At 41.5% G+C, this 19,975-nt stretch overlaps 1 protein-coding gene across 1 annotated transcript in view; it reads right to left on the reverse strand.

Annotated features, from left to right (window-relative positions):
- Nucleotides 1-19,975, reverse strand: part of LOC142189567 (coiled-coil domain-containing protein 60-like) — a 160,302-nt gene that overhangs the window by 89,285 nt on the left and 51,042 nt on the right. Inside the window, exon 2 of the mRNA XM_075262178.1 lies at nucleotides 5,540-5,629. Coding sequence (XP_075118279.1) covers nucleotides 5,540-5,629 — 90 coding nt within the window. The remainder of the gene's footprint in view (nucleotides 1-5,539; nucleotides 5,630-19,975) is intronic.

The following is a 19,975-nucleotide window of genomic DNA, read 5'->3' on the forward strand; positions in this document are numbered from 1 at the left end:
ATATTGTGGACTCATTTATTACTGTGATAATTTTATATATATCTGAGATACTTGATAATCACAGAGCACAACAGAATACATTTATTTATAGAAAATCCTTGTGTTCTTAACACATATTCTGTGGATATGCCCTAAATGTCTTCAATGGGAAAAACCCTTTAACCTCCTTGAGTTTACCTCTCCCTGTACTGTATATACTGTATTTTATATGTATGTGTATTCCAATACCTAAGTATACAGTTCACTAAGCAGCACACCAAGCAAATGGAACAGGAAGAATAGACATCCACTATTGCCAGTGATCACTGTCCATCAAAGATAAATGCTAGCTGTATCATGTTTTTGCCGTATTGCTGTTAGAGTCGCCTGCAATGCAATTTTATTCCCTGGAGGCTTTTCTATGACAAATGGCATTGATAACAAAGTAGAAAATAGCAAAAGCTGGAGAAAACATACAGAATTTCTGTAAGAAAAATACATCAGTAAAAAGGCTAGCAGAAGTCTTTCCACTAGAGCACTTATATTGTTTCATAACATACATTAAAATGGAAATTCATCATTTCAGTGGTTTCTGGATGATGCTCAGATTAATGTGATCATACAGAATCTATGACATGTAAATTTAGTAGTAGTATTAGTTAGTATTAGTTAGTTTAGTAGTAGTTTTCTAAGGGGGTCAATGGCAGTTTCATACATAACAGTGCAATGTTCCAAGGTGTATGTCAAATGGATAGCTTGAACATTATGTGAACTTAGTCTAAGATCTACAGATTACGGCAATTCAATTTATTTAAGGTGTAAATAAACTTTTTAAATTTCATAAATAATTTTGTAATACATTTTATTAAATATATGTACTTTGTTGTTTTGGTATTTTTACCTTTCTCCCCTTTATCACTATCTGTAAATACAAGTTTACACTAGGTTCACACCTGCGTTCAGTTTCCAAGCGGATCCTCCAAGTGGAAACCTAATCCACTTAAAGGGGCTCTATCATTGGGGATATGCATTTTAAACCAAGGACAGGTCAGAATAGCCTTTACAAAGGCTATTCTACTCCTACATTTGGTTTAGTCCTCAATGCTGCCGTTTGTTATATAAATTGCCTTTTCCATTTATGTAAATGAAGATCAGAAAGCATAGGGGGCATTCCCTCTGTGTTCCGAGCACAGCTTTGTTATAATTTGAATGCTACCTCCTGGGCCGTTCCATCAAGCCCCCTGCGAGGTACTGGTCCTCCTAGCTTATGTAGGATTGCAATAAAAATGGCTGCCAAGCATGCGCAGAGCCAGCAGCGCATGCTTGGCAGCCATCTTTATTCTATTCTTATACAAGCGTATCATAGGAATAGAATAAAGATGGCCACTGAGCGATTTATTTAAAAAACAGCGGTGCTGAGGACTGAACCAAAGGTAGGAGTAAAGTAGCATTTCTAAAGGCTATTCCGATATGTCCTTAGTTTAAAATGCATATCCCCAATGATAGAGCTGCTTTAAAAAAAGCTGTTACCTTCAGAATCACGCGGATCCCATAATCTATACAGTGGTCCCTTGACGTTCGATGGTCCGACCTTGGCGGAAGGGCTATACCACGGGTTTTAATATTAATGGAAGGATACTCCATTGTTTTTTTGAACACCACAGGTTTTCCCGCGGCCGCTCAGCAATATCATCAGAAAAGTTTTGTGTATCTTCTTCAATGGTGAGTACCCATATCATTTCAAATACTGTACTGTACTGTATGTAGACTATTTTGGATATGAACAGTATTGCAGGACATCCCCTAACATGAGATTAAATACCGCATCTCCACTTCACAGAAATTTGACTTTTGCAGGCGGCCTTGGAATGTATCCCCCGCGAAAGTCAAAGAACCACTGTAATGGAGTTCGCCGGCTTTCTACCCAAAAAGCGCTGCATATGAACATAGCCTTACCCCCATTCAGAAAATGCAGACAGATAAAGAAAGGTAGCTAAAGCTTTCAATGATTCAACTCCTTGCAGACCTGATTACCTAATAATTCAGCTCTGTCAGATATGTCTGTCACTTGAAGGTTTGAAGGAGAAGCCTGTAACTTGAAGTCTATCTAAACTTTCAAACAGCTTTTAATTTTCTGGCACCATTTGTGTCATTAATATATTGTGGGGAACAGCACAGGTAGATGCTTGTAGCAGTGCAGGAAACAGGGACACAGACACTGGATTGCACACGAGTTCAGGCTTTATTCACATGTAACGCATACACACTTCTTTTGCAAAGCCACAGGATAAACAAAAACAAACTCCTTCTCGGCTGAGAAAACTAACTTAAATGTAAGGAAACTTTTCCCTGACTGTACAGGAGACTGGCTACCAGTTTCCCACCTTGGCAACAACAACGGGTGGCACAGTACCTGCTTTGGAGATCTGGTCTGGACAGTTCAACTCTGTGTGGTGCCACCAGGGATGAACCTGCCCCTTTCGCCACCCGAGGCGAAGTACAGAAAGCCGCCCCCCCCCCCGCCGGGGGAGCGGGCGGAGCGGGGGCGTGGCTTAGTGGAGGGGGCGTGGCTTATCGCCGTTCGCCGGCAGAGAGCAGGCCCGGAGACTGCCTGCGCTCTGCCTGAGCGTGAGGGGAGGCTGCTGGAGCAGCGCTGCTCCAGTGGCCTCCCCAAACCACCGCTCCGTGCTAAGCCAGTCCAGGACAGCTTGTCCTGGACTGGCTTAGGTTAGCAAAAATGCCGCCCTCCCTGAGGCGCTCGCTTCAGGTTGCCTCATCGGAGGTGCGGCGCTGGGTGCCACACTACTAGTCTTCACACTCAGACTGTTATTAGGGCCTGATTACCCAGCTGACCTCCCTGGTGTGAACCTTTACCATACACCCTTTAGGTGCCTGGCTGGAATGTACCTGTGCTCCCAGACCACGCCCTTCACTCTCTCATAATATTTTGTAAAATACTTTAGAAACGTATTATTATTTTGGCGCCTTTTCATAAATGCCTTGAAACACGCTTTCTATTCTAGTAATCTTTTTGTTGTTTCTCTACTTCCCAGCAGGAATCCTCACTACTTATGACTGTATGAGTGGGTAAGAGCAGGGTACGATATACTACAGAGAAGCTGAAGTTGGGGAAGGTTACTGCAAACAGTTATATCTTTGACATTAGAAAATGTAGAAGCTGGTTCTGGTGCCATATGAGTGACAGGATACTCAGCTTTCCTATGCCACCAAGCCCATGGTTCTACCTGTATTATTTCCAGAAATATAGAAGCAGTGAGGATTTCTGCCTTAGCAATAGAGATACAGGGAAAGGAATACTGTGGGGACAGAAAGTAGATTTCAGACAGGGGGGCCACACGGTGGCTCAGTGGTTAGCACTGCAGCCTTGCAGCGCTGGAGTCCTGGTGTCCACATCCCACCAAGGACAAAAAACCATCTGCAAGGAGTTTGTATGTTCTCCCTGTGTTTGCATGGATTTACATCCCATATTCCAAAAAAGACATACTGATAGGGAAAAATGTACATTGTGAGCTCTATGTGGGGCTCACAATCTACATTTAAAAAAAAAAAAAAAAGAAAGTAGATTTCAGAAATGGATATCATAGAAAGAAGACAAATTTAATAATGACAGAAATGCTGCCAAAAAAATCAGGTTATTTAAAACTTTAGTACTTGAAACCTTGAGCACTAGGGACTGAGGACATGTGACAAACACAAGCAACCTAATGAGATCGCAGATTTATCCATTGGACATCAGCAGGGGCACATGGAGTAAAATGGGGGGAGGGATTTCTTGTTCTAATCTATTTTTCACTCACCCATTCATGCTTCTATGCAGGCCAGCTCCATTGCTGAATCTAGGGTGCACTAACATCACAACGCTGAAGGACACCATGACGCAACATTCAGCATCCTGCTATTCTGCAATATCAGCTAGAGGCCTGCATAGGAGCATGAATGGGTGATTACAAAGTATCAGTCACTACTTTTTGCAATAATACAATAAATAGAAGCCGATTAAAAAAAGAATGCTGCCCCACACTTCTATACTTGGCTGAATGTCATAAAAAACAGCTTATAAAAAGGGGGTCATATACTAGGTGGGGGGCAAAAAAAAAATGAAGTCATATATTGTGGGGGAGAGCAAAAAAAGAGGGTCATATGCTGTGGAGGAGAGGATGTCATATATTCGGGGGGGGGGGGGGGGCATTAAGAAAGTGGGGTCATATACTGGGGAAGGGCCAATAAAAACAGGCAGGGAATTTTTGCCAAATTTTGTGTTATTTAAAAAAAAAAAAAAAAAAAAAAGAGCTTGTCTAGCTATAGGAAACAAGCATGACCTCATCATTTTCAGCATCAAGGACTTACCCTTCCATTGCTGCTGCAAAGTGAAGTTCTAAATGCTTGAAAGCATAAAAAGTCATATGTGAACTGTCCTAAGTAGTCACATGGGTTGGTAGCTCCTTCAGCCTAGTTACACTGTCCATTTGATATTCACACCTCCTGGTCATGATTGACATCTCCTCATACTCCTCTCAGTCCATGACATCATGAAGAAGATGTCAATCACATCCAGGAGGCGTGAATAGAAAGTAGTCTTTTATCCTGTGTATAATGGGTACATTTTAGGCCAGGGCCCCACGGGCCGGAAAAGCCACAATTTGACTGCAGCGAAAACGTTGCGGGAAAAATCACACAGTACTTGCAAAGTGGATGGGATTCATGTGAATTCCATGCCCACTTTGCGGAAAAAAATCGCAGCGCGGACACACTGAGATTTCCAAAACCGTTGCGGTTTTGAAAATCGCAGCATGTCAATTACATATAGCGGCGGCAGCTTTCCCGTAGATATAATTGTAACAGAAAGTCCACGGAGGAAAACTCTGTGAACTTTCTGTTCAAAGCGCTACGGGAAGAACCGTGATGTGCTCACGCCGCAGTTGTTCCCGCAGCGCTTTTGTGTGGCGTTTCCAGCCCGTGTGGCCTTAGCCTAATTGTGAAAAAAACAACTGACAAGTTCACTTTAATTCTACACTATAAAACCTCTCTATAAGGACTATTTAAGAAGACCACCCATTCCCCCAGACTAGATTTCCTGTGACAGATTTTGAGTTCCACTATATATTTTGAATACTGGAAGGGGGTCTTCTTATAGAGGTTTTACTGTAACTATTGACTAGAGCGCACCTTTACCGCTCTGTGAAAATGTGTTGTTAGGTCAGCTCCACTTGTGTCACAGTTTTGAAGAAGCTGCTGTAAAAATGACTATAATCTTTTAGCAGAAATAGCTAAAAATATGGCAAAACAGCATGTTTCGTTGATATAGAGTGATATATAGTTTGTGTACTGTGTTGGTCCCTGTATTACAGAAATACTCTGCCCTATAAACAAGGCTAATAACCAAGTAGTATGGCACCACACAGATCACCAGAAGGCACCACACAAAGTCCCTGCAGCTTCCTAGCCACAGGGGACTACTCGAGCAGCTGTACAGCCTTCTGCACACTGTTCGGTACGTGAATTTACTGTATCTATGGAAGAACAAGTAACAATGCCTCACCTTTTTGATCAATGGGGACGTAGATGCAGTTTCCGATCTGCTTTCTTCAGGCATTTCTTTCCCAGCTTCAGTCTCCTCAGGCTTTTTATCCTAAAAATTAGGTTTACAATTTGTAAATTTAGCAGATATTATGAATACCATAAGCCAGTAACAAAAAAAACCCATACAAAATAAAAATAAAAAAAACTGTTGTGTTATTCTGTGAATTTTGCAACGTTTTCTGCAAGTTATTTACTCAGAAACAGTTGACAAAAAACATAACTGTGAAAGATGACACATTTTTCATCAGCTACAAAATCTAGAAACAGGAGCCTGTTATTCTGCTGTCAAACAGGGACAAAGAAATACGATGTACTTTAATTAAAATCCTGAAAAATAAAAAGCAAATCTACGGAAATTCAATGTGTGATTTCAAGGGGCATCTTAGACGCTATTACAGTCATGATAGGAATACATAGTTAGATAATTTTTCGAAAAAAAAAAACTCTGGTGATGGAGATTTGAAAGTGTGGGATTGTTTGTAATGAAGTTGTGTCATTCAGCCATTAGGTGGCAGTAGAACTCATGTTTATGTGGCTCTATTTATTTGCTGCTGGTGTGACCTGGCGTTCTAATTGCGAGATATGAATGCGTGCGATAAATATGTACACAGTCTGCCTGCCTCTCTGAGCTCCCATTAGCCATATGACTGAGCATGGACGCCAGCAATAAATGCACCATTAACCCAGTGAAAAATAGCTTTTAATCAAATTAATAGATCTTATCGCCCCCTAAAACACTTTGCGTTATTTGTAAGTGCTCTTGGATTATCGGTGGAGTTTTCAATCCAAAACGCTATGTATGATGAGAAGTACATCATGGTTTTGTAGGAAAACAACTTTCATCATAACAGTTCAGAGAGATTATAAAAAGTATTTAACTCTCCTTGGAATATCTGCGCAGAGAGATAAGAAATATCCAATGTTTGCTTCATTTCCATTCATAAGAGCGGGTCAACTAAGTCGCCAATAACTCCTCTTAGTAGAAGTGTAGAAGAAACATTAGGTATTAAATACTATATTTATACAATATTTATATACTATCCTATATATACACAAGCTACCACTCTTAATGCTAATGTATCAAAAGAAAATGGGGTACTCAGACGGGGGTGTAGAGATGTACAGATGGGTGAAGAGATTTTTCTATTTCAGCTGATTTACCAGTGCTCCGAATAAAGTATATGTATCAGTTCACCTGTTATTCTGTTAATGTCCCCCAATTTGGGGCAACATGGTGACTCAGTGGTTAGCACTGCAGCCTTGGAGTCCTGGGGTCGAACCCCACCAGGAAAAACATCTGCAAGGAGTTTGTATATTCTTACTGTGTTTGCATGGATTTCCTCCCATACCACAGAGACATACTGATAGGAAAGAAATGTAGATTGTGATCCCTATATGAGGCTCACAATCTACATTTAAAAAAAAAAATAAAAAATGTCCCCCATAGTGAATTCATAGATGAATAGATTTACCAGGTATCTTAATGGCTTGCACATCTTGAATGAAATGAAAAAAAACTTTGCTCCTCTCATTTTTTGAGGCCTGACAAACACAAACTACATGGGCACCCACTTCTTTTAATGGTCGTATTAGGCCACAGTTAACGTGCCCAAAACAGATCCCATTCATTTCAATGGGTCGTTACGGACGTATAACGCGCATAATTTTGCGCATGCAATTTTGCGCGCAAAAGTACACACGTTATATGCCCGTAACGACACATGGAGAACATACAAACTCCTTACAAAAGTTGTTCCTGGCAGCGCTCAAACTCAGGACCCCAGCACTGCAAGGCTGCAGTGCTAACCATTGAGCCACCATGTTGCCCCGGATGCTGGGTGAAGTTCTGCCCGTGCTTATCACGCACGTCATACGATGGAATAAGGCATATATTATTACCAACAACTAGCCAAAATGAGAGCTTTCATCTGATTTTTGGATTTTACAATACGTTTCAAACCTTTTTACTTTGGTATATGTTCTCTTATGGTTTTGGAAAATTGCAATAGACCACCATGAAACCTAAATGTAGCGGTGTGGTACTGAATATTTGGTGGTGGTGACAAATCGAGGATGTGGCAGCATTTGTGCCAGTGATACATTTTTTGTAATGTAAAGTTTATTAGCAGCATTTGGCCTCTTTCCATGAAATCCGCGTTATAACCCCTGCTTCTCTATTGACATAAGAAATCGTCACTGACTCTGACAGAGTGTATGGGGCAGTAAGGGTTAATACAGAAAACCTGATCCTGGAGGAGGGGGTCACTTTAAATACATATCTCAGGCATTTTAAAATGTATACCCATGACGACATTTACATTATGTATATACAGCTGGTATATATGACTGTTTTCGACCGGTGAAATCTCTGGAAATAATACAGGTAAAACTATAGAATGGTTTTATAAATGTAACAAAAATGGTTTTATACTTAAAAATGCCTGAGATGTGTTTGAAGTGTTTCTCTGTATTATATCCATAGTCTGTGTGTGAGGCAATGAGGATGTCAATAGAGAAACGGGACAAAAAGTGGACCCAAAATCCATTTATAGGGCTCGTTCACATCTGCGCCCGTACTCCGTTCTGCAGGTTTCCGTTACCTGCACAAAACTGGGCAGGAGATGGAAACCTGCAGGTATGTTTCAAGCCCATTCACTTGAATGGGCTTGAAAAGTCTCCGGCTGTGTGCACCGGTGAGCGTTTTAAGCGCTCCGCGGCGAAACCGTTTTTTTTAAAACTGGACACAGAGTTGGACATGCAGTACTCTGTGTCCGGTTTAAAAAAAACGGTTTCGCCACGGAGCGCATAAAACGCTCACCGGCGCTCACGGCCAGACTCGGCATTATAGAACGGAGATCGAACGCTGGTGTGAACCCAGCAATACCAGTTAGGTACTGGTGCAGATTTCCTTTATAACTCATGCCAGAAAACTGGCATTCATTTCTAAGAAATATGTTGGGATACAGGGTCCTCTTCCCGGCCTGTTCTCTGACCCACTCCACACACTTCTGTGGAAAGAGGAGAGTGAGACGCAGAAGAGGGGATATGGCCATCTACCAAATGTGCGCCATCACCCACCTATGCCATAATACATTCCCTCCATTATAGTTCCCTTATTCACACTGCAGGTGATATGTGAGTCAGAGTGCAGTCAGGTGGTAAAGCTAAAGGAACCAACTAGACGAGACTGGTAATCCAAGAACAGAACCATTGCTTAGAAAAATTTACCAGCATCTTTCGGTGAACCAAAATATTAAATATTGTTCCCAGAGCCTGTATTCAAGGCTTGTTTCATGCGTCACACTTACAACATGTTTTCTCTTTAAGAAAAGCAGAGATGGATCCCAGAAAGAAGAAAGCTTTATCTTTCTACCCTCTTGTACTTTGTATCTTATATTCCCTTTCAGAACATGAAGCCTAAGGACTCTGACTCATAAAACTGTTACCACTTCATTTTCGTGTGATCACCTGATCCGCTTCCTGCTGTTATGTCTGCAGTTCTCTACTTCTTACTACAGTAGTTTCCCCCTTCTAGTATCTCATACTAGTCTGTAATAAATCCTAACGGCTTGAATTGGTTATACCCTATGTATACATAGAAATCACACTGGAAAACAGGCGTATACACTTTATACAATAGCTCAGGAAGACAGGAAGATTTATATTTTATACTGTTATAAAGATGTGTGATAAAAATCATAGTGATCTGTGCCCTTTGTTACTTCAAAAGAAGGAAAAGCATCACCAATATGGCAAACAACATGACACGTAAAACATCACACACATTTTTGATGGTTTGATGCATTAGTGAATGAGAATACTGAGCTTTTGGACAAGTCACTAAGTTCTACAATTACACAAATGACAATCATAATTTGTTTTATGAATAGACCATAAGCACCAGGTGTCAGGTTTTTGAACACAATACCATTCTAGTAGGGAATGGCATAGAAAGTGCACTAACATCTCTGGACAGAAGTGATGGACTTAAAGGGGTGTGCCATCAATACAAATGGCAATAACTAAACAGAATATATATGTTACAGTAACTGCTTTCCCCTTAGGGCTAGTTCACACGTGGGCAAAGGGGAGTTTTTTGACAGCGGATTTCGCTTCAAAATCAGCCCCTTTACAATGGAGCCCTATGTGAACAGCTAGCTTTTTTTTTCCGCTAGCTTTTTTTTCCACTAGCTTTTTTTTTCTGCTAGTTATTTTTCAGCTAGCAGAAAAAAGAAGCGACATGACCTTTCTTCAGGCGTTTTCCGCCTGAAGAAAGCAATAGAAGTGAATGGGAGGCAAAAACAGCGCAGGTTTTTTTCAGCGCGGTTTTTTGCAAAAAACTGCTAGCTGTTTTTTGCAAAAAAACGATCGGAAAAAAACGCTAGCGGGTTTTTTTAGCCCATTCACTTCTATGGGAGGGGAAAACAGCCTGGCTTTTTTTGGAAGCGGTTTTTACAAAAAAAAGCTCCAAAAAAAGCCTGGCAATGTCAAAAAAAAAGCTTCCTAATTAGGAAGCGGTTTTTTTCAGGACCAAAATAAGCCAGGAGGTTTTTACGTGTGAACTAGCCCTTACTGCTTGGATTCTGTCAGTAAGTCTATCTTTTGGGTACACGACTGTACTTCTGATCCAATTGTGGATTCACATTTGCGGATCAAAGTACAGACACATGACATCATTTTTTGGGGCCGTGTCCGTGACATATACATGGACCTCAAATTATGAGGCATGTCCCTATTTTTGTCCTCATTTGCGGCACAGATCAGTATAGTGAATCATACAAGATCCATGATCATGGATGATATACTGATGTAATGTGGGCGTGATTTTTTACAGATCAATATTTGCACACAGTGAACCTATCATGGTCGCATGCAGGAAACCTTACTGTTATAAATAAGTGCTGCTGTCCATGCTTGGCTTTCTCTCTGTCTGAATGAGATCCCTACCTTTTTTTGCTGAATATACAGCAGAAGCTGCACGTGTGACTAACAGAACCTACAGAGACATGAACAGACCTATACATTTTGTACAGGGATGCCATTACAAGCACATAACTGTGATACCTTATAGAGTTACTATAAAAATGCATTGCCAAACAAGTTACAAAAAGTGTCTAAATGCGGTGCAAGGCATGTACGCCAGTATTTTCTTATGCAAATTGCATATTTTTATTTCAAAATCTAGCCTATTTTGGCTGCCTCTATTACGGAGGCACTGGGACTGGCTGTTTTTTAAGACCACTTTGAGAGCATTGCAGTTGGCTTCTTTATGTGAGCACTGGACTGGCTGAGTTATACAGGAACAGTGATCGCCTATGCTTTGGGGGCCACTCTAACTGGATTTACTGTGGGTCACAGTGGCTGGCTCTGTTATGAGGGTACTGGGCTGCTGTATTATGGAGGCACAATTACTGACTATGCTTTGGGACTACTCTAACTGGCTCTATTGGGGGCCTCGTGGCTGGATCTGTTATGAGGGCACTGGGGTGCTGTATTATGGAGTCACAATTACTGACTATGCTTTGGGACTACTCTAACTGGCTCTATTGGGAGGCCTAGTGGCTGGATCTGTTATGAGGGTATTGTGCCTGGCCGTTTTACAGAGGCACAGTTTTTAACTGTGAGTTGGGCAACTTTTGCTCTGTCATGTCACAGTGTGGCTTATCTTCTTATGACGGTATTATGGCTGCCTTTATGGAGACATAAAGGACAATCTAGAAAAAAACACAAAAAAGCACCGCGCGGCACCTAGTGCATTACCTTTGATAGCAACACAAGACCAATATTAATGTATATGCAATCACCTTGTGGTGCTGTGAAATGATCACAGCATTCAAAACAGCCCCACATCCAAATCAAAAGTCAGAAGCAGCAGATGACAAACGCACTAGGCGTATACAGGATATCCAAACTTGGACCAGTTCAAACTTCCACCAACAGTGTAGGGAAAATGAAAGAAATCCGCGCTTACCGACTATATTCTTGCCAATAGACCTTTATTAAAACCTTCCACTCACACAACGCGTTTCGAAACCTATAGCCGGTTTCTTCCTCAGGTGTACATAAGGGTAGTAAAAGAACAACATGCCCCCTCCATATATATATACAAATGACCGGGACAAGGAGGCAAAGAAAGAGACCCGCCCCCTCATCTCGTTCCATTACAAATTATCTCTCTTATTTCCCAACACATTGTATAATCCACATATTAAACATACATGACATGCCGGCATAAAAGAAAAAAGAGTCATCATTACCTTCCGTCGGCACATGTCTGCGGCGTCTACCACTCCCCCGCTACACGACGGTGTTGGGAAGGTCGCCCAGAAGTTGTCATACAAATGCCGGTGGAGCGCAAATGCGCTCCAAACACCGGAAGTGGTATATGCAGGGCACATACGCTCCTGCATTCCATACACCGAAAGTGGTGAGATCCAGACAAGGATCTCTCCACCCAAACCTATCGCTGGGAAACTATTTACCCACATCAGTTACTTAAAAAACGTTATCCCTCTTTTTTAAGTAACTGATGTGGGTAAATAGTTTCCCAGCGATAGGTTTGGGTGGAGAGATCCTTGTCTGGATCTCACCACTTTCGGTGTATGGAATGCAGGAGCGTATGTGCCCTGCATATACCACTTCCGGTGTTTGGAGCGCATTTGCGCTCCACCGGCATTTGTATGACAACTTCTGGGCGACCTTCCCAACACCATTGTGTAGCGGGGGAGTGGTAGACGCCGCAGACATGTGCCGACGGAAGGTAATGATGACTCTTTTTTCTTTTATGCCGGCATGTCATGTATGTTTAATATGTGGATTATACAATGTGTTGGGAAATAAGAGAGATAATTTGTAATGGAACGAGATGAGGGGGCGGGTCTCTTTCTTTGCCTCCTTGTCCCGGTCATTTGTATATATATATATGGAGGGGGCATGTTGTTCTTTTACTACCCTTATGTACACCTGAGGAAGAAACCGGCTATAGGTTTCGAAACGCGTTGTGTGAGTGGAAGGTTTTAATAAAGGTCTATTGGCAAGAATATAGTCGGTAAGCGCGGATTTCTTTCATTTTCCCTACACTGTTGGTGGAAGTTTGAACTGGTCCAAGTTTGGATATAAAGGACAATCTGTTATTGAGGCAACAATGTCCATTTGTCAATGGGGTCACAAGACTCTCTCTTATGAAAGCCTTGTGGCTAGCTGTTTCGGTTCATCTGACCGCTTATCTTCTTATGACGGTATTATGGCTGGCTTTATGGAGGCATAATGGACAGTTGTATTTGTGTCTGTTATCGAGACAACAATGTCCAGTTGTCAATGGGGCCACAAGATTCTCTCTCTTATGAAAGCATTGTGGCTAGCTATTTCCGTTCATCTGACAAATGTGTACAGCACATTACATACTGTATACCTGTAACTTTTTCCATCTTGCTAAAGTTGGCAGATATGTAAATGACTGTCCCCCGTAAAGTAGGTCACTTTTCCTAAGCAGTGAAAATCAAAAACTTCACTGAATGAATAAATAAAAAAAAAAATCATTTAAACTACTGTATGGCAGGCAAGGCAGGATTAGAAAACTTTAGCTGCTTTCTTAAAACTTCTGCTAATACATTTCACTCTGTAGTCGCTCCTATAGCTGTGAATGCCAAGCGTGAAAAGCAAGAAGAGTTAAGATGCTGCTTTCATCTCCTAGCAGTGGAAGACAGCTTGCGAGGTGGAGGTATGGGGAGGGAGTCTGCCAGCTGCTCAGCTCTGAACTACAAATTACTGTGTCAGCCACCAGGCTATTTACAAGCGCAAATGCTGAACGACTTTCATGTTGCACATCAGTGTTGTGTATGAGGCCGCATGACTGAACCTTCTAGTCACATCTAAAGAGAGATGGGGACCTATCACAAATACGACTCAAAATATTCTATTCTGTTATGCTGTAATACACATTATTGAAGAACGTTTCACCATATTTCTTTCAATTGTATGAATTCAATTAAATGAATGAATAAAACCTTGGATTAAATTACCAGTATATTAAAATGTTTTCTACAAATGTGAACAGAAATGCGTTAGTTTTGCCTATGTTGTCATACCCATTTTCACAACCAGCGGTACTGTATGGCTACTGTATATATATAATTTATGACATATTATGTAGTGGAAAGTATATCCAATATCCATTATAACAACATATGGATAAATTTTCTGTTTCTTCCACATGGGATCACATTTCGGAATATTAGGCGTTCTGAAACACGTAGAATTATCGTAGATCTTAGTTTGCAAGAACACCGTATTTTACAGTGCCTGCAAAGTGGATGGGATTCAGGCTAATCCCATCCAAACACTGCAGAGAGATAAACTGCACTGTATGGGGGCGTTCACACTACCGTCTGTGTTCGACAGGCAGTGTCCGCTGCTAATGTCCATTCAAAATCTTGCATGGACATTAGCAGCAGACACTAGCTGTGTCCATGACATTTTTCATTCATCTCAATGGCGATCGGGTGTGTTGTTTTACACTCCGTACCTGTCCTTAAGTGTCCGTTCCTAAAGATGTCCGACTTTTCAAGCGGACAGCAAAACCTGACATGTAGGTTTTTTCTGTCCGCTTGAAAAGTCGGACATCTTTACGAACGGACACTTAAGGACGGGCACGAGTGTAAAACAATGCACCCGATCGCCATTGAAATGAATAAAAAATGTCACAGACACAGCTAGTGTCCGCTGTTAATGTCCGTGCAAGATTTTGAACAGACATTAGCAGCAGACACTGCCTGTCGGACAATGACGGTAGTGTGAACTCTCCCTATATGTTTTTGTATATCACAGTGTGTCAATTATACTTTTGGAAAAACTGGTATAATAGAAGCTGAAAGTCTGCAGGGGAAAACTGTGGACTTTTTGTGAAAAGTGCTGCAGAAAAAAACTTGATGCGTTGTTTCTTTTTCTGCGTCGCTTTTTGGCTGCGGCTTGCTACATGGGACCTTAGCCTTAGGGGGCATTCACACGATGTAACGTGGCGTTGATTCTGCCACATAAACTCGTGTCAGAATCAGTGCTGCAAAACAGAATTCAATTGATTTCAATGAGTTCATTTAGCACGCGTAACACATTGAAATCAATGGGTTAAAAAGCCTCCCCTTGATTTCAATGTGTTACGCGCACTAAACGGAACCCATTGAAGTCACAGGGATTCTGTTTTGCAGTGCTGATTCTGACACGAGTTTACGTGTCAGAATCAACGCCGCGTTACATCGTGTGAATGCCCCCTTAAAGTATCTTTCTACTCTTGATAACTAATTTTTACTAGGCAGATCCCAAAGCAACCAGATGATATTCAAATGGTGAATTTCAGAAGGTGCACACTTTCACTGTTGCATGTACAAAAAAGGGCATATGGAAAAAGGGTTGCCTTCTCAGAAACAATCTAATTCTTCCTACTCTGGACCCTCAGACTTTGGCAGATATTGGGAATATTTGTCAAAGGTGCCCAGCTGTGAAGAACTGTTTGCTTGTGCCTGGTGTCCTAATCCAGTATCTCAATATATTCAGTATTCAGAACTCATGTGATAAATCTATAGCTCGTACACATTAGTATGCAGCTTCTGTTTGTTTTCTATAATACTGCACAGACAACGTAATGTTACCCTGCACTACACATTATATACTAGAAATGCATTGTATGTGCAGGGCATGACTGCCGTCTCTAGCAGCTTTTAAAAAGGAAAAAAATAGCCTTCACTACCCATGAAATGACAGCCATCAGTTTGGCACCCCATGATGGTAATGATAGTCCTACAGATAATAGCTAAACCATTACTAAAGCCCAAGTGTCTGGAATACTTGTTCTGACTTTTATTCCTGCATCCTGTCTGTATAGCCTTCACACTTGAGAAATCTGTGTTATTAAGCTGTCGGATCTGCTTGGAACATCTTCAGAGATATTGGCACCTGAAATCATCATAGAGATGCTAACAGCGCATTAAGTGTTGTCCCAGGAAAGACCTGCACTCTAAGGAGCATTTACATGGACATTTGCAAAACAAAAACGTCAGCAGACACTTTCTGGATCCTTTAAGACAATGGAAAACAATGTTTACTTTGCCAAATCCATCATTATTTCTGCTAGACAGATTCACTGCAGCTATTAATGTAGAAACCTTGGGAATGGGAAATAAGAAGTATCATGTTTGCCAAATGGGATTTGCTAATTCATATGACAATGACTGATGGTAAGTAAGTGACTGGCATATTGTCATCTAATATACATTGCACGTATAGCAAAAAGAATAGCGCTGATGTTTATTATCCAAAATAAGTATAAACCACTTCTATATAGTAAACTAATCTGTGTCTTACACTAGGATCGTACTAGCACTGGTACTACATTGTTCTGATCCGTCAGTCACACAGAGTCCGACAGACCCCACTGACTATAATGGAGTCCGTCGGGAGTCCGTCCTTTGAAAACTGAAACGCAAGGTAAAAAAGTCTGGCATGAGTTTTTGCTCCACCGATTTTCAGCATATACTGCGACACATATGTGAACATAACCCTACTTAAAGAGGCTCTATTATTGGAGAAAGTCATTTTTAACTAATCACATCCTTGCATAGTCTTTAGAAAGGCTATTCCACATTTACCTTTAGTATGTAAATTGCCTCAGTAGAGACCATTTTTATTCATATGCTAATTAGGCTTCTCCGCGCACACCGGAAGTCTCCTCGTGCACTGTCTTCTGTATATACAGCACAGGATGCTGCTGCTGACTCCTCCTCCCTGCTCTTATACATAGTGCACTTCAGGCAGAGGAGAGCTGGCTGACAACTTCGAGTGCACGGAGGAGCCTAATTAGCATATGAATAAAAACAGACTTATTCAAACACTACTGAGGCGACTTTTGCCAATGATAGAGCCCCTTTAACATCAAAGACGTATTCCAGGTGGATACCGCTACCTCAGAAACCTATGTAGTGCTATATAGGCGAGGCTGTCTTCTTACTTTAAGGGTTATTGTCTGTGCTATAACTGTCTGATAGTTGCAGGTCCCACTTCTGGAACACAAATCTCGCTCCAGAATAACCCTAACTCCTCAATCCTGCCTGCTGCTGCGGCCATTGTGAATAAGATGGAACCTACATACACATGGCTCCCTCCATTCACTTTTATGGAAGTTATGAATATCCTGTGGATATGCAGTAAATGTGAGATGAAAATACCCTTTATACGCAGAGTGCAAAGTCCGATCAAAAGGGACAACTTGTTATACAGAATAAGCTTAAAGGGGCTCTATCACTCAGAAAACGGATTTCAAAAAGGCTACCTCCAGTTCTTCCAAAGACCCCCCCCCCCCTGTTTTTAGTAAAAATCTGTAAAAACGATATGCTAATAAGGTTCACCGAGCACCCTGCGTTCCCCAGGGCCAGCGAACACCCCCGTGTCATACCTCAGTAACGCCCCTCCGTGGCTTGTGCTCTGTTATTCCCTCCTTCTCCACACTTGCTGTACCACCTACATCCTCTGGGGGGTCTTTGGAAGAACTGGAGGCAGCACTTGAATAGCCTTCTTAAAGGTTATTCAGCCATATACTTAGCTCAAAATTCGCTTTCTGAATGATAGAGCCCCTTTAAAGTTAGGATTACACATAACATAAAATATTCTACAAAACTAGTCTTAAAATTAGGCATTTTTCAGGCTTTGTGCTTCATGACCTATTTATAGGACAGGTCATCGATCAAAGATCGGCAGGGGTACAACATCCATTACTTCCATTGATCAACAGGCCTTCTTGATCCCTGATTCCAATTCACAGGCCATGTGATGTCATACTAATTGGTCACATAGCCCGTGAGTAGCTTCAGGGCGCGTTCACACAGGGAAAGAGGGGCGGATTTTGGTGCTGAATCCACCTCAGAATCCGCTCCCTCACAATAGAGGTCTATGCAGACCGCTAACTTCCTTTTTTCCGTGAGCAGTATGTTCCCCCTCATGGAAAAAAGAAGCGAGCTACCCGAGCTGTCAGAAGCCGTGGCAGGCGCATTTTGGTCCTATTTTGACACGGCTTTCCGCGTAGAAATCAGGACCAAAATACGCCATCCTGTTCCCCGTGTGAACGAGGCCTTACCCCATTCAACCAAATGAGGCTGAGATGCAAAAACAAGAAGGGTGCTGTGCTTGGTTTTCAGTGCTCTCACTTGAACAGCTGATCGGTGGAGGTCATACCCCTACTGATTTTTGATTGATAATTATAACCCATCCTAATTGCAGGTCATCAATTAGCAAATTGGAGAAACCCTTTAAATGAAATTGGCCACTTATTTGCATTCCAGTATAGGAAATATTCAGCCACAGCTAGGACATGTTGCAGATCTGAAAAACAACAGTGTGCCTAATACCCACTCCATCATTTTTTGCTGCTTGTTGATGAGTTTTGTTAAAACCCTATTGACTTGCATTATAGTTAAATAGGTTGCAAATTTCTACTTTACAAATCTGCTAAATTTACACTCCAAGTGAACGCAGCCTAAAATATTTCATGAATTCTTTGCGTGAGCCGATACTCAAGATGTGTAGCTGTAATAAATCAAACGATCTGTAAATCTATAGAGGAGCGAGGTAGATATAAATAGCATGTTACACTGCATCATTAATAGAAATACTCTACATCTACTTCCCAAGAACCCTACAATTAACATCTTATGAATTCCCATCATGACAGCGTGAATGAGATTTATAAAGCAACATTACTATTTCAATTATCAAGCTGCTACCTCATACACCCTCTTCCAACACAAATGGGGTTCGTGGTCTTGCAACATTAACTCTGGAAATGAAAATACCTGTAATATTTTCTGAATTTAAACAATCTTCTATAAGTCATACATCATCTTGGTTTATATTAATGAGATAGGCACAGTGGAAATTTGCTTCAATAATTATAGTAAGAAGGAAACGAAAACATAATGTAGTGTCTGCGAAAAGCAAACACAGCCATGATTTACATAGTGCCGCCATACTTATGTACAAGACAATACTTCGCTTATAGATGTGTACACTTTCGAATGAAGTATAACAGGACCTTCTGCAGGTTTGCTGTCACACAATGCAATTTTGAGGCAGTTTGTCCGTACATTTTATTTTTGCCTAAAGCCGGAGTAAATGTTTAAAGGGGTGTTGTGAGTTTTTTTAGGAAGTGATATAATGCTACTGGCCCCCTCAGCAGCCTTTCTACCCACCTGTCCCCACTCCTCTGTTTCCAGTGGCAGCAGATAGGTCCGATCTTTTCTTTACAGGTCCTCCTGATGTCCTATTTGTACTAGGTGACTGATGAGCCCAAAGAGAGGCCGCAGCAGTGGTCTTTTCACATATGGCACATCATAGCAGTCACGTACTGTTTATGGTTGGCTGCAGAAGTCACCAGACACAAACAGGACATCACAGCTGATGGCAAAAGGGGGCCTGAATACAGAAAACCAGACCCGCTGCTGCTGAAAACTGAGGACCAGATAGAGGATCAGGTAGAGATGAACAATTTATTTTATGTTATTGGCCTTATTAGCAGCCCTTTCACATTGTAAAATAGAATTGGGAACAATATAAAGGAAATACAGCATAGTGCTTTATGTCATATTGCTTTACAGAGTCTGTAATGACAGATATTATTTCTTGCTCCACACAGGGCTCACAATCCAAATTCTCCATTTAACCTCAGTTCTTCTATGAAAATTTGCACAATTGGGGAATGTGTTTTTAACCCTCCACAAATGCACAAAATGTGCCTAACAGGGCATTTGGACAAGGAGGTGGTCCACTTAAGATAATACGTGTATTGTGGGTTTTCCCACAGCACTTTTCACAGAAAGTCCAGAGGTTTCCTCTGTGGATTTTTTGCTTCCATTATACCTATAGAGAAACCACCAGTGTTTCCGTAGGTATAACTGACATGCTGCAATTTCTCAAACCGCAACGGTTTTGAAAATCGCAGCGTGTCCACCCTGTGTATTTTTCCTTGAAGTGACAATAAAACACTGCATTGTTTCTTTGGCGTTCCCGCCATGGCCAAACTGTAGTGTTTGAGCCATATGGGACTCTGGTATAAGGCTCCGTTCCCACGGAGTAACACGCCACGCATTTAGACACATAAACACGTGTCAGAGTGAGGCGCTTCAAAACAAATCCCATTGACTTCAATGGGTGCCGGCTTACGCACGCTACACATTGTAATCAATGGGAGGCTTTATAACCCATTGATTTCAATGGGTAGCATGCGTAAGCCGGCACCCATTGAAGTCAATGGGATCTGTTTTGAAGCGCCTCGCTCTGACACGTGTTTATGTGTCTAAATGAGCGGCGCGTTACTCTGTGGGAACGGAACCTAAATGTGTTGCATGACTGAGAC

This window comes from Leptodactylus fuscus, chromosome 1, assembly GCF_031893055.1.
Source record: "Leptodactylus fuscus isolate aLepFus1 chromosome 1, aLepFus1.hap2, whole genome shotgun sequence".
Lineage (NCBI taxonomy): Eukaryota > Metazoa > Chordata > Amphibia > Anura > Leptodactylidae > Leptodactylus > Leptodactylus fuscus.